The sequence below is a fragment of the Cryptomeria japonica genome, chromosome 10 (genome assembly GCF_030272615.1).
Source record: "Cryptomeria japonica chromosome 10, Sugi_1.0, whole genome shotgun sequence".
Classification (NCBI taxonomy): Eukaryota; Viridiplantae; Streptophyta; class Pinopsida; order Cupressales; family Cupressaceae; genus Cryptomeria; species Cryptomeria japonica.
This window is the reverse complement of record NC_081414.1, coordinates 855,507,157-855,533,756: the sequence shown is the minus strand read 5'-3', so window position 1 is coordinate 855,533,756 and position 26,600 is coordinate 855,507,157. Positions and strand designations below refer to the sequence as shown.

Below are 26,600 nucleotides of genomic sequence, written 5' to 3'. Positions count from 1 at the left end.
TTACAAATAGCCCCCTTGTTATTGAACAATATTAAATGCATAGCCAAATATTAAATTTGGCACAAAAACCTAGGAGACATAGACCAATGATAATTAAGGTGCCACATCATCTATAACAACCTTTCTTCTAGAATCTTATTCCCTTTCCAATGCTCTTTCTTAGCATATGCAATGAATCTAGACACGATTCCTTCAATCTCAGCAACTGGAATCTCGGGAGGATTCCTCATTCGTTCCTCCAAGTGGATGACCTTATCGAAAGCCTTCAGAAAAGCAGTGTCCCATCCAGGTTCAAGTTCTTTGATTTTCTCAATCAGGAGCATGGTAGCAAACATTTGATCCCGTTGCTCATCTGTAATAACATTCTCATCTTTGCAAAAGATGACCTTGACTCTTTCTTCTAATTCTTGCAAATCCACATCTGTCTCAACTGCAATCCTCCTGCCAAGAATAGTACATAATACTTCAAACACTTTGTCCTGGATCGGATGGATAATCTCTTCAACTTGATTGCATTTGTTACTGATGTCCTCAAAAAGAACTTCCTTCATCTGGAGTAAAGTTGACCATTGGAGTAAACTATGAGGTCCTCCATCCATTATCTTTTCTTGTGCTAGGATCTTCCTTGATGTTTGTCTGATTACTTGCAGGACAGGAATGATAACATCCTTAGTATGAGCAAAAGCAGCTACAGTTATCATTAGGTTGTGGATGATCTCAAGAACCTGGATAGCTCGGTGAATGGTCTGCATCATCCTTGTTGCAAATTCAATAGCAATTGTATGGGATTTGTCAATCCAAGAGCTCATAAGCTGGACCAAACTCCTGACTCTCTCTGCCTCACCAATTGATTCAAAGGGAAGTGCCTGCGCAGGAGATACTGCTGGATCCTGACGCCTCAAAGGCTGATTGAGATGGCTAAAGTAGCCTCTCCAAGCACTGACCTCTCGCTCAAGCTTTCTATTCTTTTCCATTTCTTCCCTAAGCTTGTCCTTAAGTGCCTCAAATGAATCAGTGGCCTCATCCAATGTCTGCTCGGCTATGAGTGGACCAAGCTCAAATGTCTCTACATCATACTCCTCTGCAAGGATTTCACCTTCATACTTGTCCACTACTGGTGTAGCTATCTGTAATTTCCTGGATCCTGTCTCATCTCTGATCATCTTGGACATCTTAGTGGCTTTCCTCTTTTCTGTCACTTCCTGAGAATTTCCAACAAGGCTCTCTAAATCAATCACATTATCTTCGTCCTCGATCACAATCACCCTTGTTAGTCTCTCTTTTAACCAATCTGGAATGGCAGATCTTGTTTCTCTAACCTGTATCTCCTTAGGCAATGTTTCTTCTTCTCTGAGAGGAGATGTCACTTCTTCATCATTCTTGTCTTCATGTAGCTCATTGACTTGGAGAGATCGACTTGATGAACGTTGAGGTGCCTGTCCTTCTTCATGTTTATCGTTCTGTACCATTGATTCCATAGATTCCTCCATTTCAAGTGTCCTCTTCTCTTGTCGAGAAGATGTGCCGCATGAACGATCTCGGTTGGTCTCTGGCTTCTTCTTGGAGGATTCTCTTTTCTCAGGTCTCTCCTTTCTCTTTGAGCCTCTAGGATGAGGAGTACCCTCACTTGCACTTCGAAGATTGCCTTCGCTTGTGTTTCTGGGATTAGGATTACCTTCACTTACACTCGCTCCTCCTTCTCCTGGCCTTTCCTCCAAAGTGAAAGTCATAGATATGCCCTGCTCTCTCAACTTTTGATGTTGCACATCAACCCATCTGTGAGTACAAGACAAAACTGGAGCCATCAAGGCACCTAGATCCAAAATTTCAGGTTCATTCCAATCTAGCCTCACTGCTTTGCTTTCTTGGTCATAAGATGATTGGAGATGTGTGGCACTGTCCTGAGCTTGGTCGGCCACTCTGTAAATTTTGCATTTCTTGATGAAGTCTAAAGGCAATCTGGAATGCATCTTTCTTTTCACTTCAAGATCATCTGAGAGATTCATCACAAAGTCCTCTACCTGAGGTTCATGTCTGCATTTCCTTCCGACTGTCTCCTCTATATACCCATAAGGATCAAAACTCTCTCTCAAGGCAAAGAATGAAAATGAATATAAAGCTAACTCCTTTTCTGCATCATCCATGGCTAGAGCATTAGGACTTATCTCAACCGAATTTCCTAGTATGATAGGCACAGGAACTCCATTTCCATGCCTGTGTCTGAATGCCTTCGCATAAGCTGTCAACTGTCTAGTTACCTCAAGTAACACTATTCTGTCTGTCGGATATCTCGGCAACATGTAGGGAGGTGAAGGACATCCATGAACTCTAATATATTTAAACTTCTGGAATTGGATGAACCAAGCACCGTACCTCTTTACAAGCTCTCGTGCATCTTGAGATAGCCGATTGTGAATCCTGCCTTGCAATGTCCCGGTGATGTTCATCGTGAAGGTATCATTGACTAACTTGTAGTCACTTCCTGGAGGATGATGCAAATGAACATAGGAATCACAAACTCTGACTTCCCCGGGCCCTCTTCCGATCACTCCTCTGTGAGGTAATCCTGCATATTCAAAACTCCTGATCAAGGCATATATGATGTATGAACTCATGTGGAAGGACTTGGTAGCCTTCAGTCTTCTTAACTGCACGTCCAAGCAATGGCTAATTCTAGCCCAATGAATTGTTCCTTTTCCTTGAACTATCACTTGGATGAAGTAGAACATCCACTTCTCAAAATAGAAGGCTTGAGGAGCCCCTGTAACTCGGTTGAGTAATGTTATCAAATCTCTATACTCCTCCTGGAAGTCGATCCTATGTGGTGTGTTCGGAATCTTGCTCAGGCGAGGACGACTCTTGAGTAACCAATTCTTGTTGATGATGCTCAAGCAAGTGTCTGGATCATCTTCGTGCATGGACCTGGCTCCTTCTAAGCTTTTATAGATCATATCTTTATGTTCTGGCAGGTGAAGAGCTTCACTGATAGCCTCCTCTGAAAGATAAGCCAAAGTGTTTCCTTCCTTGGACACGATCGATCTGGACTGTGGATCATAATGGCGAGCACACTCGATCATCAACTCATGGCACTGGATTGCTGGAGGGAAGCCGGCCGCCTTGATAATGCCACTTTCAATTATTCTTCTTGCGACAGGTGATGGCTTGCCAATGTAAGGGACCTCTCGAAACTTCTTCGTACTGAAGTTTCCCAAGTTGGTATCTCCAATGTTGCTCCACTTCGACACAATCTTGGTCTCCAATTCTTCGTTCTTTTGATCTTCCTTCATGAGGGCTGGACGACTGGTAGATGCTCCTGTCCTTGGGGTCGCCATCGTGACACCTACACATTTCATAATGAGTAACAGATTTTGCAATATAGAAATAAAAATTAAAGATTGAATTTTAGGAAACTTCATGATAAATCCTTGAATTATCATTTCCTAAATATAACGATGCAATTTTGGAATTCAAGATTCAAAATTCAAAATTCAAAATTGAGGCTAGGACGATTCAAAATTCAAAATTTGGACAAGGGAGATCTTGCCATACCTTTCTTGAGAACTAACTCTAAAAAGAGATTCAAAATTAGGAAATTCGCCTAGGCAAAATGAGGATTGGAGTCTTCAACGTGAGCTTCTCCTAGCAAATGCGCCTCCTTTATCAACTTCACCACCCTTGGGGTCTTCAACGCCTTAAAGGAAAATCCGCTCCACCTCTAACCACAAACAAAGTTCGCACTCCTGCTTGGATGGAAATTTCGCTCCTCTCCTTGGATCAAAATTCGCTCCCTCTATTGCTTCTCCAAAATCGCATGTAACAATGATTGAATGATGTTTTAAAATGCTTCAAAGTACCCTTCTTATATAGGCGCTCATCTCCTTATTCTCACATAGGCCGACTTTTGGAAATAAGGCAAATAATAAACAAAATTTAAATAAAAAGGAGGCCGACTTTTGGAAAAATATAAAAATATAACCCCAAGCGCTCTCGCTTTTTTATTTAATTTAATAATTAAGTAATTTAAATGCCTTTGTAATTAATAATTTCGATTTTTTAAAAGGCTAAATTAATTATTAAATGCCTTATGCGCTATTTTTAAATGCCAATTTAATTAAATATTTCAAAGTTTATCGAAATTAGCACTTAATGTAATTCAAAAATTATTGGCGCCTAAACATGGGAGGAATTTGGGACATTAATCAATATCGCTCTGGTCCTTGGGAGAGGGACAGGAGCGCTCATGCATTTTGGATTGATTTTCACGTTCAAAGTCACTTCCTTTACGTCCAAAATGGGGTCTTCATTCGTAGCTTGGAGTTTGATCTATTCAATTTTTTGAATGAATGCCTTTTAAACCATTTTCGCCCTGGTCCCTTGGTGAGGGACAGGAGCGATTTTTGCTTTAACTCCTTGGTCCTTGTTTTTTAAATCGTCAAATCAACTTGTGAGGTAGGCGATGATCATCCTTGTTTGTTCTACGCATGCCAATCTTGTCCTTTGCAAAGCAAACTTGATATTCTGGAGATTTTCGCCTTGGTCCTTGACTGAGGGACAGGAACGAACTTTACATTTTAGCCAAAATTTGTCGAGTCTTGGGGTCAATTCCTTGTTTATCATCTTCCTAAAGACATTTGGGATCTTGCATGACCTTGCCTTGACGTAGTTTTTGAAGGGAACGACTGACTTTATTGAAATCGCTTTGGTCCTTGACTGAAGGACAGGAGCGCCATTTTGTTCTTTGTGCGAACCCTTGATCATATCAACTTCCAATTGCCTTCAAAGCGAAAAACGTTATTTCTTATGCCTTCTTGAGTCTTGCAAACGATAGTAGTACTCCAAAATACTAGGCAATAAGGTAAATTGGAGGATTTCGCTCTGGTCCCTGGGAGAGGGACAGGAGCGCCTTGGGCAATTCCATCAAGTTCTCGGGTTATTTACAACTTCGTTTTTCTTTGAGGCATTCCAAACATCTTTACCATCATGTGCCTTGGCTTGGACTCAACCAAATTCGGAAGGGAATGCCAGATAACCAAGATTTCGCCCTGGTCCCTTGGAGAGGGACAGGAGCGAACTTGCCTTTATAAGCTTATTTGTGTTTCGCCAACCTTCAAGATTATCTTCAACGGGGTGATCACGCCTTCCTTCCTTCATGTCAAACTTGAAACTCGCCTTTCCTTGGTCCAAAACTTGTCCTTTGAGAAAATCGCTCTGGTCCCTTGGAGAGGGACAAGAGCTTCATTTGAAAATCGCCCTGGTCCCTGGGAGAGGGACAGGAGCGAACTTGTACCTTGGGTCGATTTTCTCCTTCGTGGTTCATTCAAGTTATATTCAATGGGCAAAACGTACTTTACTTGATCTCTTCCAAATTGTGAAATCATTTAATCTTGCAAGAATAAGGCAAACTTGGAGTTCAAGCTCCGGTCTTTCAGTGAGGGACAGGAGCGATTTTGTCATCTTAGCATATTTCCTTTTTTGCAAATTACTTCAAATTATATTCAATGGACAAAACATGCCCTCCTTGATCTCTTCCAATCCAAAAATTGTCTTGGCCCTGCAAGGACAGTGCAACTTTGAGAAACAAGCTCCGGTCCTTCAGTGAGGGACAGGAGCGATTTTTGTCCTTAAGGTCAAATGTTCAACTTTTCATTGCAAACGACTAAGTCTGGGTGCTCCATTATGTTGATTTCATCCCTTATTGCGTTCTTGATGCTCCAGTTTGATCAACTAAGGCCAAAAATGCCCTAAGTAAACCATTTCGCCCTGGTCCCTGGGAGAGGGACAGGAGCGAATTGGTCTTAAACCTTAAAAATTTGCCATTTTGAGTCTCAAAAAAAATCTTCCAAATCTTCAATTCATGCTCGATTGTATCTCCTGGCGACCCTGCACAAGACAAATGAAACAAGTCAAATGAAACAAGTCAATAACCAAGATGCATAAAATACCAATTTCGCCCTGGTCCCTGGGTGAGGGACAGGAGCGATTTTACCTCTATAGGCCAAAATATCAAGAATTTAGGCTTTCAGTCGCTTCACAAGGCATAATTAGGTCATCTCCAAGGCCAGGGGTCAATTATCAAACTTTCCAAAATTTGGTCCAAATTCACCCGGACAAGATTGCACAATTCCATCATTAACACTTAGGTAAAATTTGAACTTGCCCTCAAAATCCTGACTGGACCTAGACAGACTCATCTTATTTCAAAATTGCAACCCTCGGGAGGAGGCTCAATGATCTTCAAAAATTGACCGGACTTCGGCTTGAAAATATCAAAAAGGAAACCCTAAGGCTTAGCCCTAGTCCAGACGACTCACTCACTTACTCAAAACCCTAAAAGCAGAGAGAAGAACAGGCAAAACCGAGCAAAATGAGGGGGTCCCCATTTTAATGGGGCGATGGGTGAAATGGTCACAACAATATGATAGTGTTTTCAAAAGCTGCCATATTTTTTACTAGTAATTGGTGTAGGCTTTTTTTTGTTTGTCATTTTCAAAATAAATTGAGTGTAATATGCATCCCCATGTAAAACTCCCTTGTACTAGGATCTACTGCACCAACAACTCCGCTAGGACATTGGGGACTGTTAATTTTAAGCAATCAGCTGTTAATTTCACCAATTATATTATAATTAGACTGTGAATAAACAGTAACAGCAATAAAACACAAGACACAAGACACCAATACCCCGGGAAAACCTCCCTCTTGGAGGTGAAAAACCCAGCCTTTAAATGTGATATGTATTATCTCAAATGTAGATAGTTTAGAAGGCAATGACTTATCTCAGATTGCTTGTTCAAGGTATCGGTGATGAATGCAGCTCTTCATTAACAGCAGATGATTAGGAGGAGCAGCAGATGTCCAGATCAGATTTGCACAAGAGACCTTATGAAGAACTTTGACAACTTCGCCACAATCAACCTTGAAGAGTTTGCACAATCACCTTATACAAGTTCGCATGAGGAAGGATCGCTGCTAGGAGAGCAGATAGCATTTGATAATTATTGTGTTCAAATGACTTCATCTTGAAGTGGTTATATATCAACCTTTTGGCGCCAATCATCCTCAAGTCGGCTTGCATGTTAAATTAAATAATGTTATATTGTCATTTTACATTTCCCACATTAGACATTTGGGTCCAGCCCAATAGTCATTGAATGCATTTCCAAGTTGCATTTGGGCCCAGCCCAATAACATATGTAATTGCCTTTCCACGTTACATTTGGTTCCAGCCCAATAACATATTTAATTGCTTCCCACGTTACATTTGGGTCCAGCCCAATAACAAATTTAATTGAGATCATACATATGAATTTTAATTGTCATTTGACAACATTAAAATTCGATAATCAGGTATCCGAACTAGCTGACATTTTCAACAGGGACAAGTGTCCTTAGACATTTGGGTCTCGATTGTCCCAGGGACATCCTAGTGTCTCTTGTGGCCCTCGGTTAGAAACTCCATGTCAAAACAAATAGGGTGATAAATTGTGAAAATGACATTCTTCATGAAGGTTTTGGGTTTTGGAGACTTTATTTGTGCTTTGCCCCCTGATCTTTGCATGGAGAGTTGCCACTTGAGCGCATCGAGGGATTTGCCCTAGACCCTCGCAAGGGGCATTGCCTCTTGACCCTGTTGGGGGTTCTAACCCAAAACCCTTGCAAAGAGCACTATCCGGTGACACCAAACCTACTACACAGTATGCTAAAGTTCTAAACCTTTGGTCACCATTGCTAATGTTCAATGCAATTATTGTTAGGTTTTTAATGTTTATTAGTTTAAAATTTACATTGTATACACCACTCGACCTTCATCACCCTGTTGTCATCCCCCCACTATCCCTCCACTATCCCCAAACTTAGGTACTTGTTTAAGGCCATGGCTTTTTTGGTTTTTTTATTTTAGTCTTTATTCATTACTATTGTACCAAATCAAATTGATATGTCTGTCAGCCCCTTGCCACCATCCCCCCACAGTCCCTCCACTATCCCCAAACTTAGGCCCCTTGCTTAAAGCAATTGCTCTTTTGGTTTTTTTTATTTTAGTCTTTATTCGTTACAATTGTAGCTAATCAAATTGATTGGCTTATTGAGAGTGCAATTTGAAGGATTTATTGGCAATTATAATGTATTTGGATAGATATTTTTTTTTGTGTTTTTGACCTCTTTAAGTTTTTTCCTAATTTGAAATTTCAAATTCAAACCAATGAAACCTTCGTTTGTTATGTTTCTTATATTATCTACTTTTTCCATCTCTTTTGTATTTGTTTTGTTCTACTTTTCTATTCTTTTTCTTACTTTTTTTGAATTTTCAAATTCAAATGAATGAAGATGCGACTCATCATCCCTGAATATCGAGAATCTATAGTTTGTGATGAGAAACATATATGAAAAGTACCTTGCATTAAAGCATGGCACATTGGGTGCAATCAATAGAATGGTGACCTGCAATCTATAGTTTGCGATGGAAAACATATCAGAAAAGTACATTGCATAGAAGCATGGCACATTGGGTGCAATCGATAGAATGTTGACCTGCAATTCTTGTGGCTTTGATTTGGTAGGAGGTATCATCAATTGTTTGAAATGCAACCTTGCTTGAATTGCTCATTTGGATACCTAATTGTGTAGCAAAGTGGAGGAACAATTAACAAGAGAAACAAATGCTCTAGTTCTTAGGACAAGGGAACCATTTACATTAGTGGTGAATTATATGCTCATCCTTGAATGATATATATGAATTATATTCTCTTTTTGTCCCATGGATTTGGCGTTCTTTCTCTAAGGAGAATTCTAGCCATTTGAACTCTCCATCTAATTTATTTTGTTCCACACAATGTTCCAAGCACACAACTTTAACTTGAAGTGATTACTTTCAAACAAGAGAAACATCATGAGGTGAAGATGGTGGCTGCAATTTTTTTGTTACTACAATAATATTTCTTAGAATGTACCAAACAATTCATAATGGAATGCATTAGTAAATGCACTGATGATTGCCAATGCGAGGTTTAAGGTTCTTTGTGTGATTTTGGTGCTACTTTGTTTAAGTCATAAAAAAATAATGGCTAACGAGAAAGACTAGAGGAGAAAATGTTGGAAAAGGGACTATGACATTTTATCATATTGGTGGACAAATTAAAGAACAAGGCACCTATGAACTTTTTAAGTAGCTTCAAGTAGCACAATGGTGTTCTTTAAAATCAGAGGAAAATATGGTGGAAAAAGGATTGCAACATTTTGTCATATGGGTGGATATGTAATGTCCCCATTTTTTCAGTGATAGCTCAAGAATCTTAGTTTTGCTTGTTAGCTGTTTCCGCAGGCAAATGATGGGGTTAGGAGATGTTTGGTTCACCAGGAGGAGCTATACTTAGCCAGTTTTGGAGCTTGGTGAAGAATTATTCAATAAAGTTTATAATAAAAGCTTATAAAAGCTTATAAGAGTTTATAAGTTACTTTTTTCTATCATTAGAAAATTTTAATAAAAGTAAGTTTATAATGTTATAACTTTATTTATCCCTTGGCCCAACTCCCTAGGCAAGTGTTATAACTTAAAAAGTGGTCAATTAATCATGAGAGAGCAACCCTCAAGGTGGGCAAACTTTTATGAGGGGAGAAGATTCCATCTTAAAAAGATGCCAAGAGGAGTTCGAATTAGGGCAAGAGGCATAGGAGAAGGCACTGGGGGTTCATTTTGCATTATGATGATTGTGGATTTTGAGAAGGAAAACTATTTTGCAGGTTTGCAACGTATCTTGCAGGGGTGTGGACTGGAATTGGGGATGTTTCATCTATTCATGCGAGATTTGTTTTTGATAATTATTATTTAGGAGAGTAAAATTCATTGGAGCAGTTAGGACACATTGGAAGCTCCTGTAGCAGCATCTGGGTTCATTTAAGTCAATAAAGCAGCCCTCTAGGCAAGGCGTTGGACTCCTGGTAGGCCAATTCTGGCATATCATTGTTGAATTCTACTATTTATTTGCATGTGTTAATTGCTGTTAGAAAATCAGTCAATTTGAAATTTATTTTCAGTCATTAGTTTATATTTTTATCATTGTTATTCAATTGCATTGTCAAAATTCCAAGGCATATATATTGCAAAAGCACAAAAAAGCATAAAACCACAAAAACAAACATATGAAACAAAATTCCCCTACCGCTGGCCAAAGAAATCAGAATCAGAAAACTAAATCAGATTGCTACATTCAGTGGTCGACATCTTTCAGGATAGATGGCAAGAATGTGACATTGACAATCCAAAATTCTAAGTCTATGTGCAATCTGTAGGATGGAGCGATCTAGTAGGTTGGAATGGAGATTGTTGTCCAAAATATCATAAGCGACACTATTGCATATGTAGCAGTGTAGAGGCTTTTTGAGGAGGGGAGTTTAATATTTTTTGGTATCCTTGTATTGCTCATTGACTGAATTCAGTGCTCAAGGACATCAGGAAGATTTGATGTTTGAAAAGTGTGGTTCAGGGCACTAGAAATGTTACCAACTTTATATACAAATTTACTTTGGTCCTTAGTTTTATGAGGGAGCACACATAAGGCAAGGAGCTAGCATGATTGGTGGTGACATTATTTATCACAAACTTTATCATTTTGCAAAGCATCCTAGGAGTAGTACTTTCATTGAAGCAGATGTTTGTGAACATTGCGTTGTATGACTTTGCATATTCTAAAATGATGAAAGCCTAGAAGTCTGAAAGGACAGCTACGATGAGATACTTACCAAGAATGCAAAAGTGGTACTCATGATAAATAAGAAACATAACTGTGAAGATGGATTTTTAATTTGTTGTTTGCTTTTTGTTGTTGTTATTTGTTAATTTAAAGTTAAATTTGCATATTTCTGGTGGAGTCTTTGGTCAAGGTTTTGCATTTGGTTGATGACGATAAAATGCTGATGGTTATCTCTATAATGTCATTTTGATTATTATCATGAGAACATGAGAAAAATTAAAATCATTTGGGGCATCATTGATTGGAGAGAAGTGAACTCCACCACTTAATAAATGCCATTGGGTTCTATCTAAACCCCACATTTTTCTTCTTTGATGTTTTTATGGCTGATTAGTAAGTCATGGTGTGCCTTACTACTTGCATGGAGAGGATGATATTGGACAAAGGTTTTAGATACATAATTGTAGATGAGTTGAAGGCCTACAAAGGTGCGAAGGGGATGCTCTTTTTAGTTTTATGCATTTTAATTGTTTGATGAAAGCAAGATTAATTGTTATCTAGTTTCAACTTTTAATTGATGCTTTTAGTTAGTAATATACTGTGAAGGTGGTCTTACTCAAAAAACTGTATACCCATCCATTTTTAGGAATTTGTCTCAGTGAAGTTGAGTGCATTCCTTAGAGTCATAGTTGGACTACTCGTGACTTGGCTCGACTCGCCAAGCCCCTAAGAAAAAAAATCGGCAAAAACTTGGAAAAACTCGGCGAAAAACTCGGTAACATAAAAACACGCTTAATTTTAATAAAAAATGCATTTTTTTTGCAAACTTTAATGAGAAGATGCATCCAATGAGTCAATAAATGATAAAACAAAAGAAACAAGCTGATTCTAGATATATTTAAATGCAAAGTGTCTACAAAATCACATCCTCATGAGGAATGCTGATGGCTGGAAGCAAAATAGTAAATAGTTTTTGTAAAACCAAAAGTAAATATATCATTACAAATTACAATTACAACTTCCTCTTCCTAGCTCTAGCTAAAACTATTTACTATTCCTCTTCCTCTTTCCAGTGGAGATCTTCCTAGTTCTGAGGGTGAGAAAAAGAGGGGTAGAGAGATAGGTCTAGATCTTGGTGGAGATCTACAAACGCGCAATATTTGAAATTTCATCATTCATACTGATAGGTTCAAACTTTCAACTCTAAAATGTATAATACCAAGATTTCTTCAATGCTAATTATGTTGTTATATGGAGCCTAATCAAACTTGGAGGTTAAATTTTCCCTACTTCCATCAGCGCAGTTTCCCCCTATATTTTTCGACGGGGGTTTGGGGGCAGCGCCCCCAAGTTGGGATCAAGGGGTAGCGTTGGGTGTTATAAAGTATAAGAAAGGAAAAAGACATTGAAATGTCACTTATACTTAAATGTTATATTTCATGTGTATATATCTGATGAAGAGAATGAAACTGACCTGAAAAAACAAAAAATGATAATTTTTTAACATGTTTGGGCCTCTCTTTTTAGTCTAGCCGAGTTTTTCTAATTTGCAAAAAACTCGGTGATTACTCGGCGAGTTTTTTGCAAAAACTCGGCGAGTTTTTGCTGTGAGTTAAAGTCATAAAAACTTGCAGAGCTCAAAAACTTGGCGAGTTTTTGAAACTCGCCGAGTACTCTGCGAGTGTGCCATCTATGCTTAGAGTAATCCATGTATTGATGGAGTACTATGCTAGATGTTAAATTGTCTTCAATAAGATTTTGTTATGCAATTTAAATTGGATATTTCTTCCAAATGTCAGTATGTGTTTTGTTGGGATTACTTTTAAAATGTTCATAGGTGTTAAGTTTGTCATTGGCTATTTTGCAGGTTGCGTTCAGATATAACACTGCCAATTTTGAGAGAGTTGGTACCACACTATCTACAAGAAAATGTGAAAGTACATCCTAAAACTTTTTATATTGAATTCTTTATTTATAATAAGTATCTTTCAAAGGTTAGATTTATCAGCTTGAAAGTGATTCCTTGTCATCTTTTGTTAAAAAATAGAGAATTACAAATATGCTACTTTTATCCATTGGGTGATTTTGAAACTATATGAGTGTTAATTCAAATATGTAGAATATGTTTCAATTCCTTAAATTTTGATTCAAGATATAAGGATTTAGTTTGATAAGGATCTTCTTAATTTTTGTGTTATCTATTCGGGACTAATTGGTTTGATAGTTTTATGGTTTCTTAAAATGCTTATTTGTAGGAGAGGCTGGAGTATTTGGAAGATGGAAGGCTAGTTTTCAAGTTGCGTCTAAGATTGTGCTCATCGTTGTATCCAATGCATGAGCGAATTCGAGACTTTTTTCTAGAATATGATCGACATATCCTTCGAACAAGCCCTCCTTGGGGTTCTGAGCTTCTTGAGGTATTGTATTGAGTGAATATGTTTAGTTGTTATTAAAGCCAAAGAGCTAGCTGTTGTACTTTCTTTCTGCATTAGGCGTTTCCTTTTGATTTGATTTTCTGTTTTAATGTTATACAATTCTATTGCATGAACAGTGTTTTCAAATTTTTTAACAAATGAGATATGACCATTTTTGTATGTTCACTAGCTTTGGTTTAGTGCTATATATAAAAAAGAAAGTACGTTTTTTGTTGTCAAATTTAATTCAATATATTCAAGCGATAAAACAACAATCCTTAAGTACTTTAATTTAATATTATGAGCAATACATATGAAAGATTATTCTTTAATGACATGCCAAGAAAATGGTTTATATTTCATGATGTATGTTCTACTTCCATCAAAGAAATTTCTAGACCAAAGGATGTGTGTCAATATTTTATTACAGAGATGTATCAAAACCTAGGGATTGGACAAGATCTTGTTTTCATTGAAACATTTTTCTTGATAAAGTATTTATTATTTAGTATTGGTCAATGGTTTATTAGTAACTTCACTTTAGTATTTTCTTTACATTTGTCCCACTGTCATTGTGTGGGTTGCCTCATTTGTATGGAATCTAGGGAAGAACAGCAAAAATCGTGTCATTTTTTGGTTGAAAATTATTAGTAAAATTGTATTTAAATAGTAAAATTGTATTTTTCTTTAATTGGGTCAAGTGGGCATGCTTTTAGCTGTTAAGTTTGATCAGATTTGAATGAGCAGGTAATTTAATTTTTATTTGTGCTTTTGATCACAATCTGATATCAATGGATGATATACATAATCCATAGTCTGACTTATGTTCGATCTACTGATGTGTATGTGATCTGCCTCTGAACGAATTCGATCTAGTCACAAGTGAATTCAGTCTGCTACGTATGAATGCCGACCTGTCACTGCTGCCTATCTTGAATAAACTGTGTTCAATATTATATCGCAGTATATACTGTACTCAGAATATATAGATATATACACAGCGTATATAAACCTATCGCAGTCTTTATCTGACCACGCCTGACACAATGATCACCCAGATCGCAGTATATAATCACACCGGTCTTCACATAACATAAACACACAGAGGTCTTCACACAGTAATATGTATATCTTCCTGATATATGTTAACACACTGCAGAATATTGCATGCACTGCTTTCTATCATGTACTCAACTCATATGTATGCACTACTCTATAATATGTTTCTGATAATAACATATATGCACTGGATCTTATCGATTGATCTCCTTGAATACGAGTTGATCTCCTTCGTGAGAATCTTTGGATTAGTATCTGACTATGTGAATATATATACAGTTCGCAATTCGTTCTGAAGTCTGTTGTTATTACTTCTGATATGATGTGCGTATTAGCTGAATATCAAAGAACATGGACTGTGATTTTCTCGTTAATGAATATATTCGGTCTGCTAATTGTATCTTCCATCTGATGCAATAATGGAAACCGAACTGTAAATATATGTAAGTTCGACCTGCCTATTATCCACCAACCCCAAGGAGTGGTGGGATGATGTTTTACTTATAATCGCTGATGGAGGACATTCTTCAAGGGTCGGCTTCCTTCAAGAAGCCACGTCTCTATAAAACAACGCATCCTCTCCATGAAGGGTGGCGGACTTTAGTTAAGAGCCGTCCCTTTATATTAATGACTAGTAAATCAGTCAAACCATATTACCGATTCAATAATGCAAATGCTAAGTTAATCAAATCACATAATACAAGTCGGTATATGATTATTTGCTTATAAGGTGATGGCATTAGTAATTGTCTAAGACCGAAGGCCACTCAGACAATTAGGATAACTCTTGTCGGCTCAGAATTATTCTGACTGACACTACCATATCATCAACATTAGCAAAATTGTGACACAATTTTAATGTAGAAATTGTGCAAAATTTTTGATTGAAAATTGTGAGTTATTTTTTTCTTCATATTGTGTGAGGGTTTTTTTGAATTTAGTTGTGTGAATATTTTTTCAAAATTCATGATGAAAATTGCATCAAAATTTGTAATTGCGAGAGGGCTTTTTCATCAAAATCAGCATACTTTTTTTTCGCATAGATAGGTCACCTTTTTATCAATACTTTTCGATTGGTTATTATTTTTTTGACTATTATGTGCAGCTAGGGCACAGGTATTTGTGTCAGAATTGCAATTATATGATTTGCTGAAATTCCAAATTTGTAGTAGGCAGGTGTTTTTTTTTCAAAATGCCTTGTTACCCAACATCATGTTGGAAGGTAACCAAAGATTCCTTGGTAAAAAGTATAATACATGTAAGCAATGTATGCTATTTTGAGTGTATATGCCTTGGGAATATTGTTCTTGCTAAAGATGTCTATGCAATAATTGTGTGTAAAGACTACGATAAATTTAATGAACATGATAGAGAGGTAGTAATGTTGATCAAACTGTTTATGATAGATGAAATGCTTGTTGAAGTTTAGACAAGGAAGACTTAAGCTGATATTTAGAAGCATTTGTGAGATTTGCATGAGATTTTAGACAAGGGTAGAGCATTCTTCTTGAAGAATATGTTGTTTTTGATCACAATGGATGAGAAAGCTTCATTGCACGAGCATTTACTCAAGATTAAGGACATTAGAGATCAATTGTCAACCATTGCTTAGAAAATGGAAGATGGGATACGGTAATAATCATGCTGAAAAGCTTACGAGATTGTTACAAACACTTTATCGACCTTGTGAATATCAATTTTATAAAGGTTGACTTGAAGTTTTAAGAGTTTTGCAATAAGTTCTTATAGTAGGCTAGACGAAAGACATAGTTTAGTAGTTGTAGTGAAACAAGGGATGTAGAATTAGGCTTTGTAGCTAAATACAAAGGTAGAGGCCAATGGACATTGAAGAAAGTGCAAGGCAATGGAGAGGATGCAACAAATAATTTGTAGAACATCATGTCATGTTTTTGTAGGATGGGTCATATGAAGCACTACAGGAAAAAGTTGTCTATGCAAAAAATCAACTATGTAGGGCTTTAGTAGAATGCTCATGGCCAAAAAACCAATAGGTCATTCTAAGGCATTTGCTTGGTACATTGATTTAAGAACATCATGTCACTACAACAACATGCATGAATGGTTCACGGAGTCGCTTGCAATTGTTGTAGGATTCAATGATATTTGATAGTGGGGAGGACTACATTATAGTAGGAAAAAAGTAGTGTACAAATATTTTTTAGAGGGAAAATGTTGATATTCTCAATGTTTAAAATGTGATAGGAATGGAGCTTAATCTACACACAACATATTAGACCTTCAAAGATTTCCCACATCTAGATGTCACCTTTAGCAATCACATATGGTACATAGTGGACGAAGAGACCAAGAGGATTATTGCTCTTAGTGTGGAAGATCATGGATTATACATATTGCTTTACACTAGACAAGTTAAGGAGCATGCATTAGTAACCAAGAGTTCATGAAACATTAGTACACTTTAGTACACATAGCATGGGCACCTTAATTCAAACTACCTGTCACAATTGGCACAAGAGAACATGTTTGATAAACTTTGTGATGTTAAGCAATAGATATAGTGTGTTTGTGGAGCTTCCCATACAGGGAAGAAACATAGGGTTTCATTTTAATGATGGACATGAGTGAAGATCAAAAGGAATTCTTTTGCATGTTCATATAGATGTTTGTTGATCAATAAATATAATATTCATCACTTGTGCCAAATATTACCACTCTTAAATTTAATAGTGGAGGAGAGATTTGTTCAAATGAATTTGAGAACTTTTATGCTAAACATGATATGAAAGGTTGTTCGCTACACCCTACACTCCATAGCAGAATGGAGTGGTTGAGAGGCGAAAGCACAATATCATGTAGATGGCATAATGTATCATAGAGAATAGGAATGTTTCAAAAAGTTTGTAGGTTGACATAGTATTTACGATACTTTGTTTATGGAACGTATCTCCTACATAGGTAGTGAAGTAGAAGACCTTGAAGGAAGCTTGGTTTGGGAGGAAGCTGAAAATTAGTCATCTTAAGGTCTTTGGTTCCTTTGGCTATGCCTAGATTAGAGAACCAAGTTATATACCAATAGTTGGAAATTGTTGATCACATGGTCCAACAATAGTTATGAAGCTTATAGGTTGTTTGATATTGGCAACAAGTTGACCATTAGTAGAGATGCTGATGATGGAGAAGTTGGCCTTTTGGAAACTTCTTCAGAAATGAAAATTGTTGTTGAATGACCTTTTTTGGCTAAGGATTTAGGTGTTTAATTTGAGGTGGCTTCACTTAAAGGGGAATAATTTGGAACATTAGAGTTGCCTAAATTGGTAATAGTCCCAAAAGATAATTATAACAACTTGTATTAACATTAAGATACCATGGGTATAGTTGGCCAACGTCACGATGAAAACATTGATTTGGATGTGAGGACACCAAAAAGAGAATGAAGTGGTGGCACAACACCAGTTAAGATGTTCAAGCAAGTGAAATGATGGATGGCCGATCATTGAGGGCCAACAGCAAGAGGAACACAATCAACTTTGATTTGATGTCCAATATTTTGGGAGTTGATTTGACGTCCGATTAACTATGCTCTGGATTCTATATATGAATGAAGGTATCCAACCATAAACCTGTGTCAATTCTTCCATGAATTTGATGGCCTTGTTAGCAACTTCTGTAATCCATTCCTTGGCTTATTTTGCTGCCATCTTCATTCCTTCTAATAGGATTAATCAAATGTCGTATATAATCCTTCAATTGTTCATTCTCCACTTCGAGTTTGTCCTTCTTTTCTTCCTCTTTCCTTAGCCTTTTCTTGATGGAATTGATTGAATCATCTAACTCCTAGCCTTCCTATTCCTTTGTAGCTGGATCTAAGTCCATAACCATTAGCTCGTTATCTTCAGGAGTGATGCCCTCTTTTGTTTTGTCAACTTTTGGAATGGCCACCTGCGTTGAACAATATCCTGTGCCATCTTTATGGATTAAAGAATATTTCTTTGCCTTCTTCTTTTCCACAAGCTGGTTCAATCTGGCAAAGAACTCTGTTGAATCGTGCACTGGTTGGACTTCCTTTAATAGCTTCTTTTTCATTCTTTCTATTAACCATTTTGGTATTGTTGGCTGTTCAATGCCATCACCTTCTTCATTTCCTTCATTTCCTTCATTTTTTTCATTTCCTTCATTTCCCCCATTTCCTTTGAGTGCGGAAATGATTCCCTGCTGAAATCTCCTTCCAAGATATCAACTTCAATATTCTCCAATTCCTCATCCATTATTGTCATTGGATTATCAAGGCTATCAGGAACAACTTGTTGTTGGACTGGTTCTTCATTTGATTCTTCACAAATTGGAGGGAGAATTTCCATTTCAATTTGTAGATTATTTGCAACAGGAACTTTGTTCCTATCTGTGGATGAGCCAACATCTCCAACCAAAGAAGTGTTGGTAGAGGAAGATGCATTGTTTCTTTTCTGCTTCTTGTGTATAATCTCGTCATTTGAAGTCCTCTTTCTTCTTGGCCTTAGTGACCTCTCTGCTGTATCCTTCCTTTCCTAGAATTTCCACTTTCTGGCTTCTCGGCATTGTGAGTTCCTTCATCCACATAGGAAGAATAGGAATCTATGTTTCCTATTAAATCATAGGTGAAGGTAGTATTCTTCTCCTTTAGTTTGTGAGTTTGCTAATCCACCCACCACTTAGTGTATTTCATGACTGGCCTCATTAATGTAATCAAATCTTAAAGCTCTAGTTTAGACCAATCTGTTGCATTAAGAGGTTTATCTTTTTCTTTTTCGTAGCGTGGCTGGGTGTAATCTCCATCATCTTCCAATTGATCAGGTATGGGGAAAAGCTCAAATGTTCTGATCATACTCACTTATATTCTCGACCACATTCTGTTTCTTGTTTCATAATCATCAGCCACATTGGCCCTAAAATCCTCAAGATCAACTCTGTGTTTATACTTCTTTCTATTTACCACCTCAATATGGTGATGGGGATCAAAGTTGGACCTTGATCAAAAGAAGTAGAATGGGTGCCATTGCATTTCCACATTTGCCTTATGAGTTGCCTGTGCTGATGGACATTATTCTAACATCTTTCCAATAAAAAGGGGAAAATAAATTGCAGCCTTTTTCTCGCCTCTTTAGATTTTCTCATATATATTGAGTTGTTTGATGACTTCTAGCAATATCATCTTATTTGTAGGATATCTTTGAAGTTTGTATGGGCATCCTGTAAATCCTTGGATCCTTAGGTATGTGAATTTGGGGAATTGAATATACCAAGATCCAAACTTGTCTATCAAATCCTTGGGCTCCTGTGTCAATCGTTGATGTGTGCCTCCTAGGAATATCTTGGTGATTTACATTTGGAATGCATCATTGACTCTTTTGAACTGGGATTTCCCTTGTATATGCAATTGTGGATAGCAGTCTCATGCCTTGAATTGACCTTCCTTGTTTTTCACAGTTCCTTTGCAAATCAATCCCTTATATCTGTAATGTCTTGCTAGAATGTAAATGATTTAGGAACTCATGTAAAAAGACTTTGTCTTCTCCATGTTTCTCAGCTGCTCATCTATGCTATTACTTACTATTTTTGCCCAATTTATCATCTTGACACGAAAAGTAACCTCATCGATGAAAGTAGAACTTCCAAGGCTCAAATGGGGAGGCTTGAGGGCTTCTTGTGACTCAGTTTAACAATAGGATAAGGTCTCCATACTCTTCTATGAAATCTGTCTAGAAAAGTTGCTTAGGCATTTTGGTATAATGAGCCCTTAGCTTTTGCAACCATTGCTTGTTGATTACTTAAGCACAAGAGTTTGGTTTTGCTTCAAAAATTCTTAAGGTCTCCTCTTTTGTCTTGTATATGGTGGAATGGTAATATTGATGCCGAATGCTTCTTTGATGGCCATTTATCCAAAGTAGGCCAACACTTTGACATTAGGGGCCACAACTTGTCTCTCCTGGATGTTGTAATGTCTAGCACATTCTACTATCAGCTCGTTGCATTGCATAGCTGGAGGAAATCCAGCTGCTTGGACAATTCCATTTCTCATGATTCTACGTGCTACGGGTGAAAGAAAGCATTCATTGAGCCTGTACATTCTTTTCTTGAAGTTTTCAAGGTCCACATGGCCAAGGTTGGTATCTCCAACCTTCTTCCATTTTGTCACAATCTCGGACTCCAGTTGTGGTCCTTTGTTATTGAACTTCATCTGCACCTTTTGGGAAATCCCTCCTTTAGTTGACGTCTACCAGCTGAAAAACATGAAAAATCTCTAAGTTTTAAAAAATAGGGGGTTTGATGTTTGTTTCCAGCCTTGAGTGCAAAATTTGATGGAATTTCAGAGGATAATTCTGATTTAACTTATGAAATTCTAGAAATTGCAACTAAAATCAGACTTAGTGAAATTTTTGCTTCTAAATCTGCATAAAAGTGTAAAAAGCATGATCATCTTGAGTAAAATTTGAAGAATCTGAAATGAAAATTCTCTTGCAAGTCTGGAAAATTAGAAATTCAGACTGAAAATTCTCTTGAAGTGTGAAAGAAATTGGAATTCTGAAAAAAAACTGCCTTCAATCCTTAGTAAACCTAAGAATCTTCATGAAATCCCTTTAATTGCTTTAAGGAATCGCTTTCAACTTTGTCACCAAGTGTAGAAATTGACCTGAAATTCTCCTAGAAGTTGCCTTGTACCTGCAATTTGCTTCGAAATTGGCTTTGAAGTTTAGAAAAAAATGTTTCCTAAGCTTAAACTTTCAGCCTTGAGTAGTGATTTGCAAGTGAATGAAATGCTAATGCTCATTTTATAGAGAGGTCCAACTCTCTTTTTGTTTTATTTATTTTTCTTTTTGGAAACGAATCTGGTCTTGTTTTTAACACCAGGTTGAACCTTCCCTTGCTTTCTTGCTTTTATAATCTCATTGCCGATCTCTTGTGCTTTTTTCTAGAACTTTCTCTTTATGTCAAGAACCTTCTCTTTATGGCAAACTTTATCTTGATTCAAATTTTCACATTCATTAACACTTAGCCAATTTTTTCATCCTCCTTTGGCAGACTTTATGGTTGTTCAAGGATTTCCTTGATGTCTAGGCGGACTTCATGCTTGGTTGGGGATATTCCTTGATGCTTAGGTGAACTTCATGCCAACTTGTTGATTCTTCACCAAGTGGGTGGACTTTGCTTGAGATCATGGAATTTCTTTTAGTCTAGGCGGACTTCATGATTGAACACGGACTTCATGATTGAACAAGGATCTTCCAATTCCTACGGTGGTCTTGGCTTAAGGACAAGGACTTCTTCCATGGTTGGAGCGGACTTAGCTTGGAAACAAGGAATTCATCCATGGTTGGATGAACTTTCCATGGAACTGAGGATTCTTGGCGCAAACTTCATACGTCGCTATTTTCTTGTGATCTTCCATTAGCATTCCTGATAATGAACTCTCTTGGCCTGACACTTCTACTGATTTACCTCTGATCCCGAGAAAAGCAAAAAACAACTTTCTATTTTTAGAAAAAGCAGAAGAAGAAAGCAGGTTCCTGGATTGGCCCCATAAATGCCAAAAATGAAAAAGCAAAAAGCAGAAAAACAACTTTCGTAAAAAATAGGAAGTTGTCAGAATTAATCCCGAAAAATTGTATTTTTACTCTTTTGACCTGTCTGAGCACATTCGTAACATTAGAGTGTTCTTTTGATCTTTCTTTCTCCTTATTGATTTGATGACTCCTTTGAATTTGAAGAACTTGACTCATTTGCAAAGGCGAGAGATTGGAGACAAAACCAAAGACGCTAAAACACAACCCTAAAAAGCAAAAATAGGGGGGTCCCCATTTGCAATGGGGTGATGTGTGAAAATGTCAACAAGAAGAAAGCAGTTAGCTGGAAATGGCTGTACGTGGCAAGTACAAGGCAGATGACATACTAGACAAGTACAAGATACAACTATTTTTAAAAGGGTTCTCACAAAGAGAGAGCATTGACTACAAAGAGAGATTTTCTTTTACAACAAAGATGAACACCATCTGATTAATCCTAGCCATGGCAACTCAATTTGATTGGACACACCATTAAATGGATGTGAAGAGTGTCTTTTTCAATGGAGATTTATAAGAAGTATACATTTATCTACCATAGCTCTTTAGGTTATATGGAAGGAACATTTTTTATGGTGACTAGAGAAAGATCTAAATGGCCTAAATTAGGCACCCAAGGTGTGGTATGTTGAAATTGGTAGGTATTAGATGAAGAGTGGTCCTAGCCAAGTCCTTCAAATTCTAATTTGTTTGTCAAAAGCATAGGTAATGATCTCATTCTACTAGTTGTATATGCACATGCTATCATTATCACAGGCAGTAAGGCATTTGCTACGGAACAAATCGAATTTGATATGATCAAATCTTTTGACATGATTGTTCTAGGCCTTTTACATTATAGTCTAGGTGTAGAAGTTTGGCTTATAAGTGGTAGCATTTTTGTCACACAAACCAAATATGCCAAATGTTTACTTGATAGATTCAGAATGGTAGAATGCAAGATCTTGTCCACAACCATGGAGAACATGAACTTTAGATAACATGAACATCTCTTCTCTCCTTTATACAAAATAAACTTTAGATAACATGAACAACTCTTCTCTCCTTTATAAGACTAGCTGAACAAGACAAATTTTGGTATGGAATATCCTACTAGTTACGACATGCCCTTGGTCAGTGCATTTCTCTTTTTAGCTATATGTTTCCACGAGCTTGTTAGTTCGATGTAGGAACTCAACAGATTCCCATCTCTTTCTTTCATTCCAACCATATCAACTTAATAGAAAAAGTGAAGATAATCCTTTTGGGTATTCTGTTTTGTGCCATGGCCATGTTTCCTTTGAATGTAATCTTTGACTGCAATAGCCTTCAATTTGACTTTCAAGGTTATTGTGATGGATGATGGATGATATCCATAAGGTTCTGTAGATGGGGTCTTTTTGAATGAAGCACAGGAGTGTTATGCTACTAGTCCACCAGTGCCAACCAATTAACTTATTGTAGTTGAGTATCCCATGCAAAAAAAAAAAAGTTAATCCTCTGAGCATATGTTTCCAATCTTATCTTGCCCATTTGATTGGTAGTGATAGTAGGAGCTATGAGCGAGTTCAGTACCTAAACAATTGAAAAAGTTAGTCCAACAACTCTCACCTGTGAAAATAGTATCCCATTAACTTAATATAATTTTGGGAGTACGATTTACCATTTGAATTGTCTCCATGAATGTTTCTACTATAGGATGCTACAAAGGGATGAGATAAGGCACAAAATTGAGCACATTTTTTAAACCTATCTTGCATAACAATAAAGAAATTTATCCCTCTATATTTGGGCAACTTGGAGATAAAATCCATGGAGACCTCTCATTATTGTCTATGAACAGATACATGTTCTTGTAAAGATTCAGTCTATCCTTATACCACAAAGATATACCAATCAACACAAATTATCAAAAATACTAAGATTTGCTGTAGTTGCTGAATGAAATGCAATGTATTTGGATCCTTATACCTTTCTATTCTTGCCTTTTATACCTAGTCTACTTTGTAGTATTAAAATGGCATAAGGTAAGAGCTACCTGTCTTCTTTTCTTTAAAGTACCCCGGCTGCTGCATTCGCCTTCCTTTCTTATAGATGGTCTCAAAATGATATCCCAACATTTGAGTGACTCATTTTTGCACCTCTTACAATATTTGTAGTTCCAACAAATATTACTGTAGTTATCCTTTTTGTCTTTGAAGTGTCTTTCCAACAATTGAGGATGGCATGGCTTTGATCAGATGTAGTATAGCCAACATTTCTATCTTATAAATGGGTTTAAGCAGATTCTTCCCTTTGAATGGACAACTTTCATAGGCTATTGGTCTGCCTTCTAGCATTAGATCAAAACCAATGCCATACACAGAGGTATTGTACTCCATAATAGAAGGTTATGTAAATTTTAGATATATTTTTTTTTCGTCAAAAAACAAAGCACATTGACATCATTTAGAGGATACTGTTTAGCAAGCAGTATTAAGCTAGTTTCTGGCATCAAGCTATCATGCAATGGCCTTGGGGCTGTTGCTGATGTGGCTTGGGGCTGTTTTAATGCAAACTGATGCTTTGGTTAATCTCAATTATAGGCACGATGATACAGGAGGTGCTGGCTAACATTTCACTACTTAAAAACACTCAGGAGTATGGTCAAGTACTTGTTTTACATATTTCAAACATTTGATGGCCTTAACAATACAATGCATGTAGCCCACATCAAATACCATACAGATCTTTTTGCCTGTAGTGAAGTCTGTATCTGTTCTAAATCTCTAATTTAATGCTTTTTAGTGTTACGAGCTAATCTCTGTTAATCAAACTGTTTTACTGGATGACGCCTCAATATAAGAGACAGCATGTTCAGCTAGATGTCTGCCGAAGGGAGTACCTTTTTTCCTTGGGATGGCCCTGATGTATTAATTCCCTCCTCTTACAAATATGTTAATCTTTTATTAAAAAAAGTGAACTTATTTTGCGTTTCTGCATGTATGTATCTTTATTAATTTCCTATAATTTTTTTTCAGATAGAATCTTACTGCTGTAGGTTTTTAAATTATTGTTCTTTGAAAATTGGAAGCCATATATTTATAGAGATTTGTATTAGAAGACTCTTAAATTTGGATCCACATTATTGGTTGGATTGAATATTGGTCAGATTCCATAATCAGAGAAATTAACAGCTTTTACAATATATTTATCTGTTATCTTATGTCTTTAATCAAAGATATAGTTTTATTGTGTCTTGTTCAAAGCAGTGATTGCACTCGGTTGGCTTAGATGTCTTATAGCAGACTATCTTTTGCAGGCCATTAATAGCTTGAAAAATGTTGATTCTACTGCATTGCTGCAGTTTTTACAGCCTACCATAAATATGCTTCTGCATCTTATTGGGGATGGTGGTGAAACCCTTCAGGTTTGTCAAGTTTTTTGTGGTTCTTTTATTTTTGTTTATTCAAAGCAGTCTGGATGGTGTTCCATCCTTTATTAAACATTCTTTTTGAATTGCTTGCGTGTAGATGAACAATTTTTTGTGCTTTTATTTTATTATATGGTCAAAATATCTATGTTTAGATTTCTTGGCCAATATCTCATTCAGTTCTAGCATAACCAAGCAGTGTTTTGCTAAATTATGGCAAAATTGCATTACTTATTGCTTTTGCATATCTTAATGCTATTCAAAGTAAGACAATTCACAACTTTGCACCAAATGTGGAACATTGATGGTTGATTTTTGTTTTCTCTGCTTAGAAATTTTTTAACATAAACGGCATATGTTGTGTACATGTAATTCCTTTAGATAGAAAATAAAAGGTATATATGCCTGCAAAGAAAAAGTTTTCTGGATATTTGGGTGTGTACAGGGACTATGAAAATTTAAATTGAAAAGAGCATGCTTGACTGTTGGGATGGATTATTGACATATAAAGGCTGCAGCATAAGGCCATTTGGATCCTCTATCGGAGTCTGAAAGATCCAGAGAGTTATACAGACATCAGTATCCTTCCCCTTTTCTCTCTGTTTTCTTTATGTTTCCTCCTCAAAAGAAAAGGAGGCTAATGAAAAAAGGCTAAATTGTAATGCTAAATGCTGACTTTTTTTAAGCATTTAGAGGTAAGGTTGACTTCTCAACTAACAAAAAAGCTTAACCCTATACAGAAATGTTGAACAAATCCAGTGTTGTGGGTAGGTTTAGGGTTTTTTAGGTGAAAAGAAAAGGTCTTAAACATAACAGAAAATGTTGATAAAATTTCATAAGTTAGGGTTAGGGATTAAAAAAAAGCGTAGTTTTTCCTTGAAGTGCTAGTTTGCATCCTAGAGCTCCAAAAATCTCAAGAAATCACTTGAAAAAGTTTTGATTTCTCAATAAAATTCTTGCAAATGAGAAGAAATATTAAAGCAAATGTATTTATTGGGAAAAGTCTCCAGAAACAATTGACAATAAATTTGTGCAATTTGTAATAATCACAAGTTAATAGTTTCTGGGCAAGTTCTGACAATTAAATCACTAATACTTATACAAAAATTGCAAAATGATTGGTTCGCTTATTCTATTCCAAAAATTGCAATTTTTACTATGAAAAAATTGACATCTAAACCAGTTTACAATTTCTCATGACCTCCTTAGAGTTTTTGACAAGTATTGTGTTGTCATGCATCAGAAGAAGCAAGTTCTTCAAAATGTAAAATCATAATGTAATACATACCTTACACAGCCTATTGACCACACAACACAATAAATGTTTTTCTCATGCGTGAGCCAGTTCATACATGCAAAAGGATAGAGGAGTTGATTTAATTGAGATCGTTAGTACTTAGAATGGACAGGACAATCATTTTGGCAATGGGGAATTCACTGATATAAGCTACACCAGTCAAAGAGAGCCTTA

General features: G+C 36.7%; 1 protein-coding gene across 1 annotated transcript in view; it reads left to right on the top strand.

The window, feature by feature from the left end:
• Nucleotides 1-26,600, top strand: part of LOC131065183 (guanine nucleotide exchange factor SPIKE 1) — a 193,180-nt gene that overhangs the window by 77,447 nt on the left and 89,133 nt on the right. The window contains exons 15-17 of the mRNA XM_057999628.2: nucleotides 12,556-12,625; nucleotides 12,944-13,105; nucleotides 25,019-25,126. Coding sequence (XP_057855611.2) covers nucleotides 12,556-12,625; nucleotides 12,944-13,105; nucleotides 25,019-25,126 — 340 coding nt within the window. The remainder of the gene's footprint in view (nucleotides 1-12,555; nucleotides 12,626-12,943; nucleotides 13,106-25,018; nucleotides 25,127-26,600) is intronic.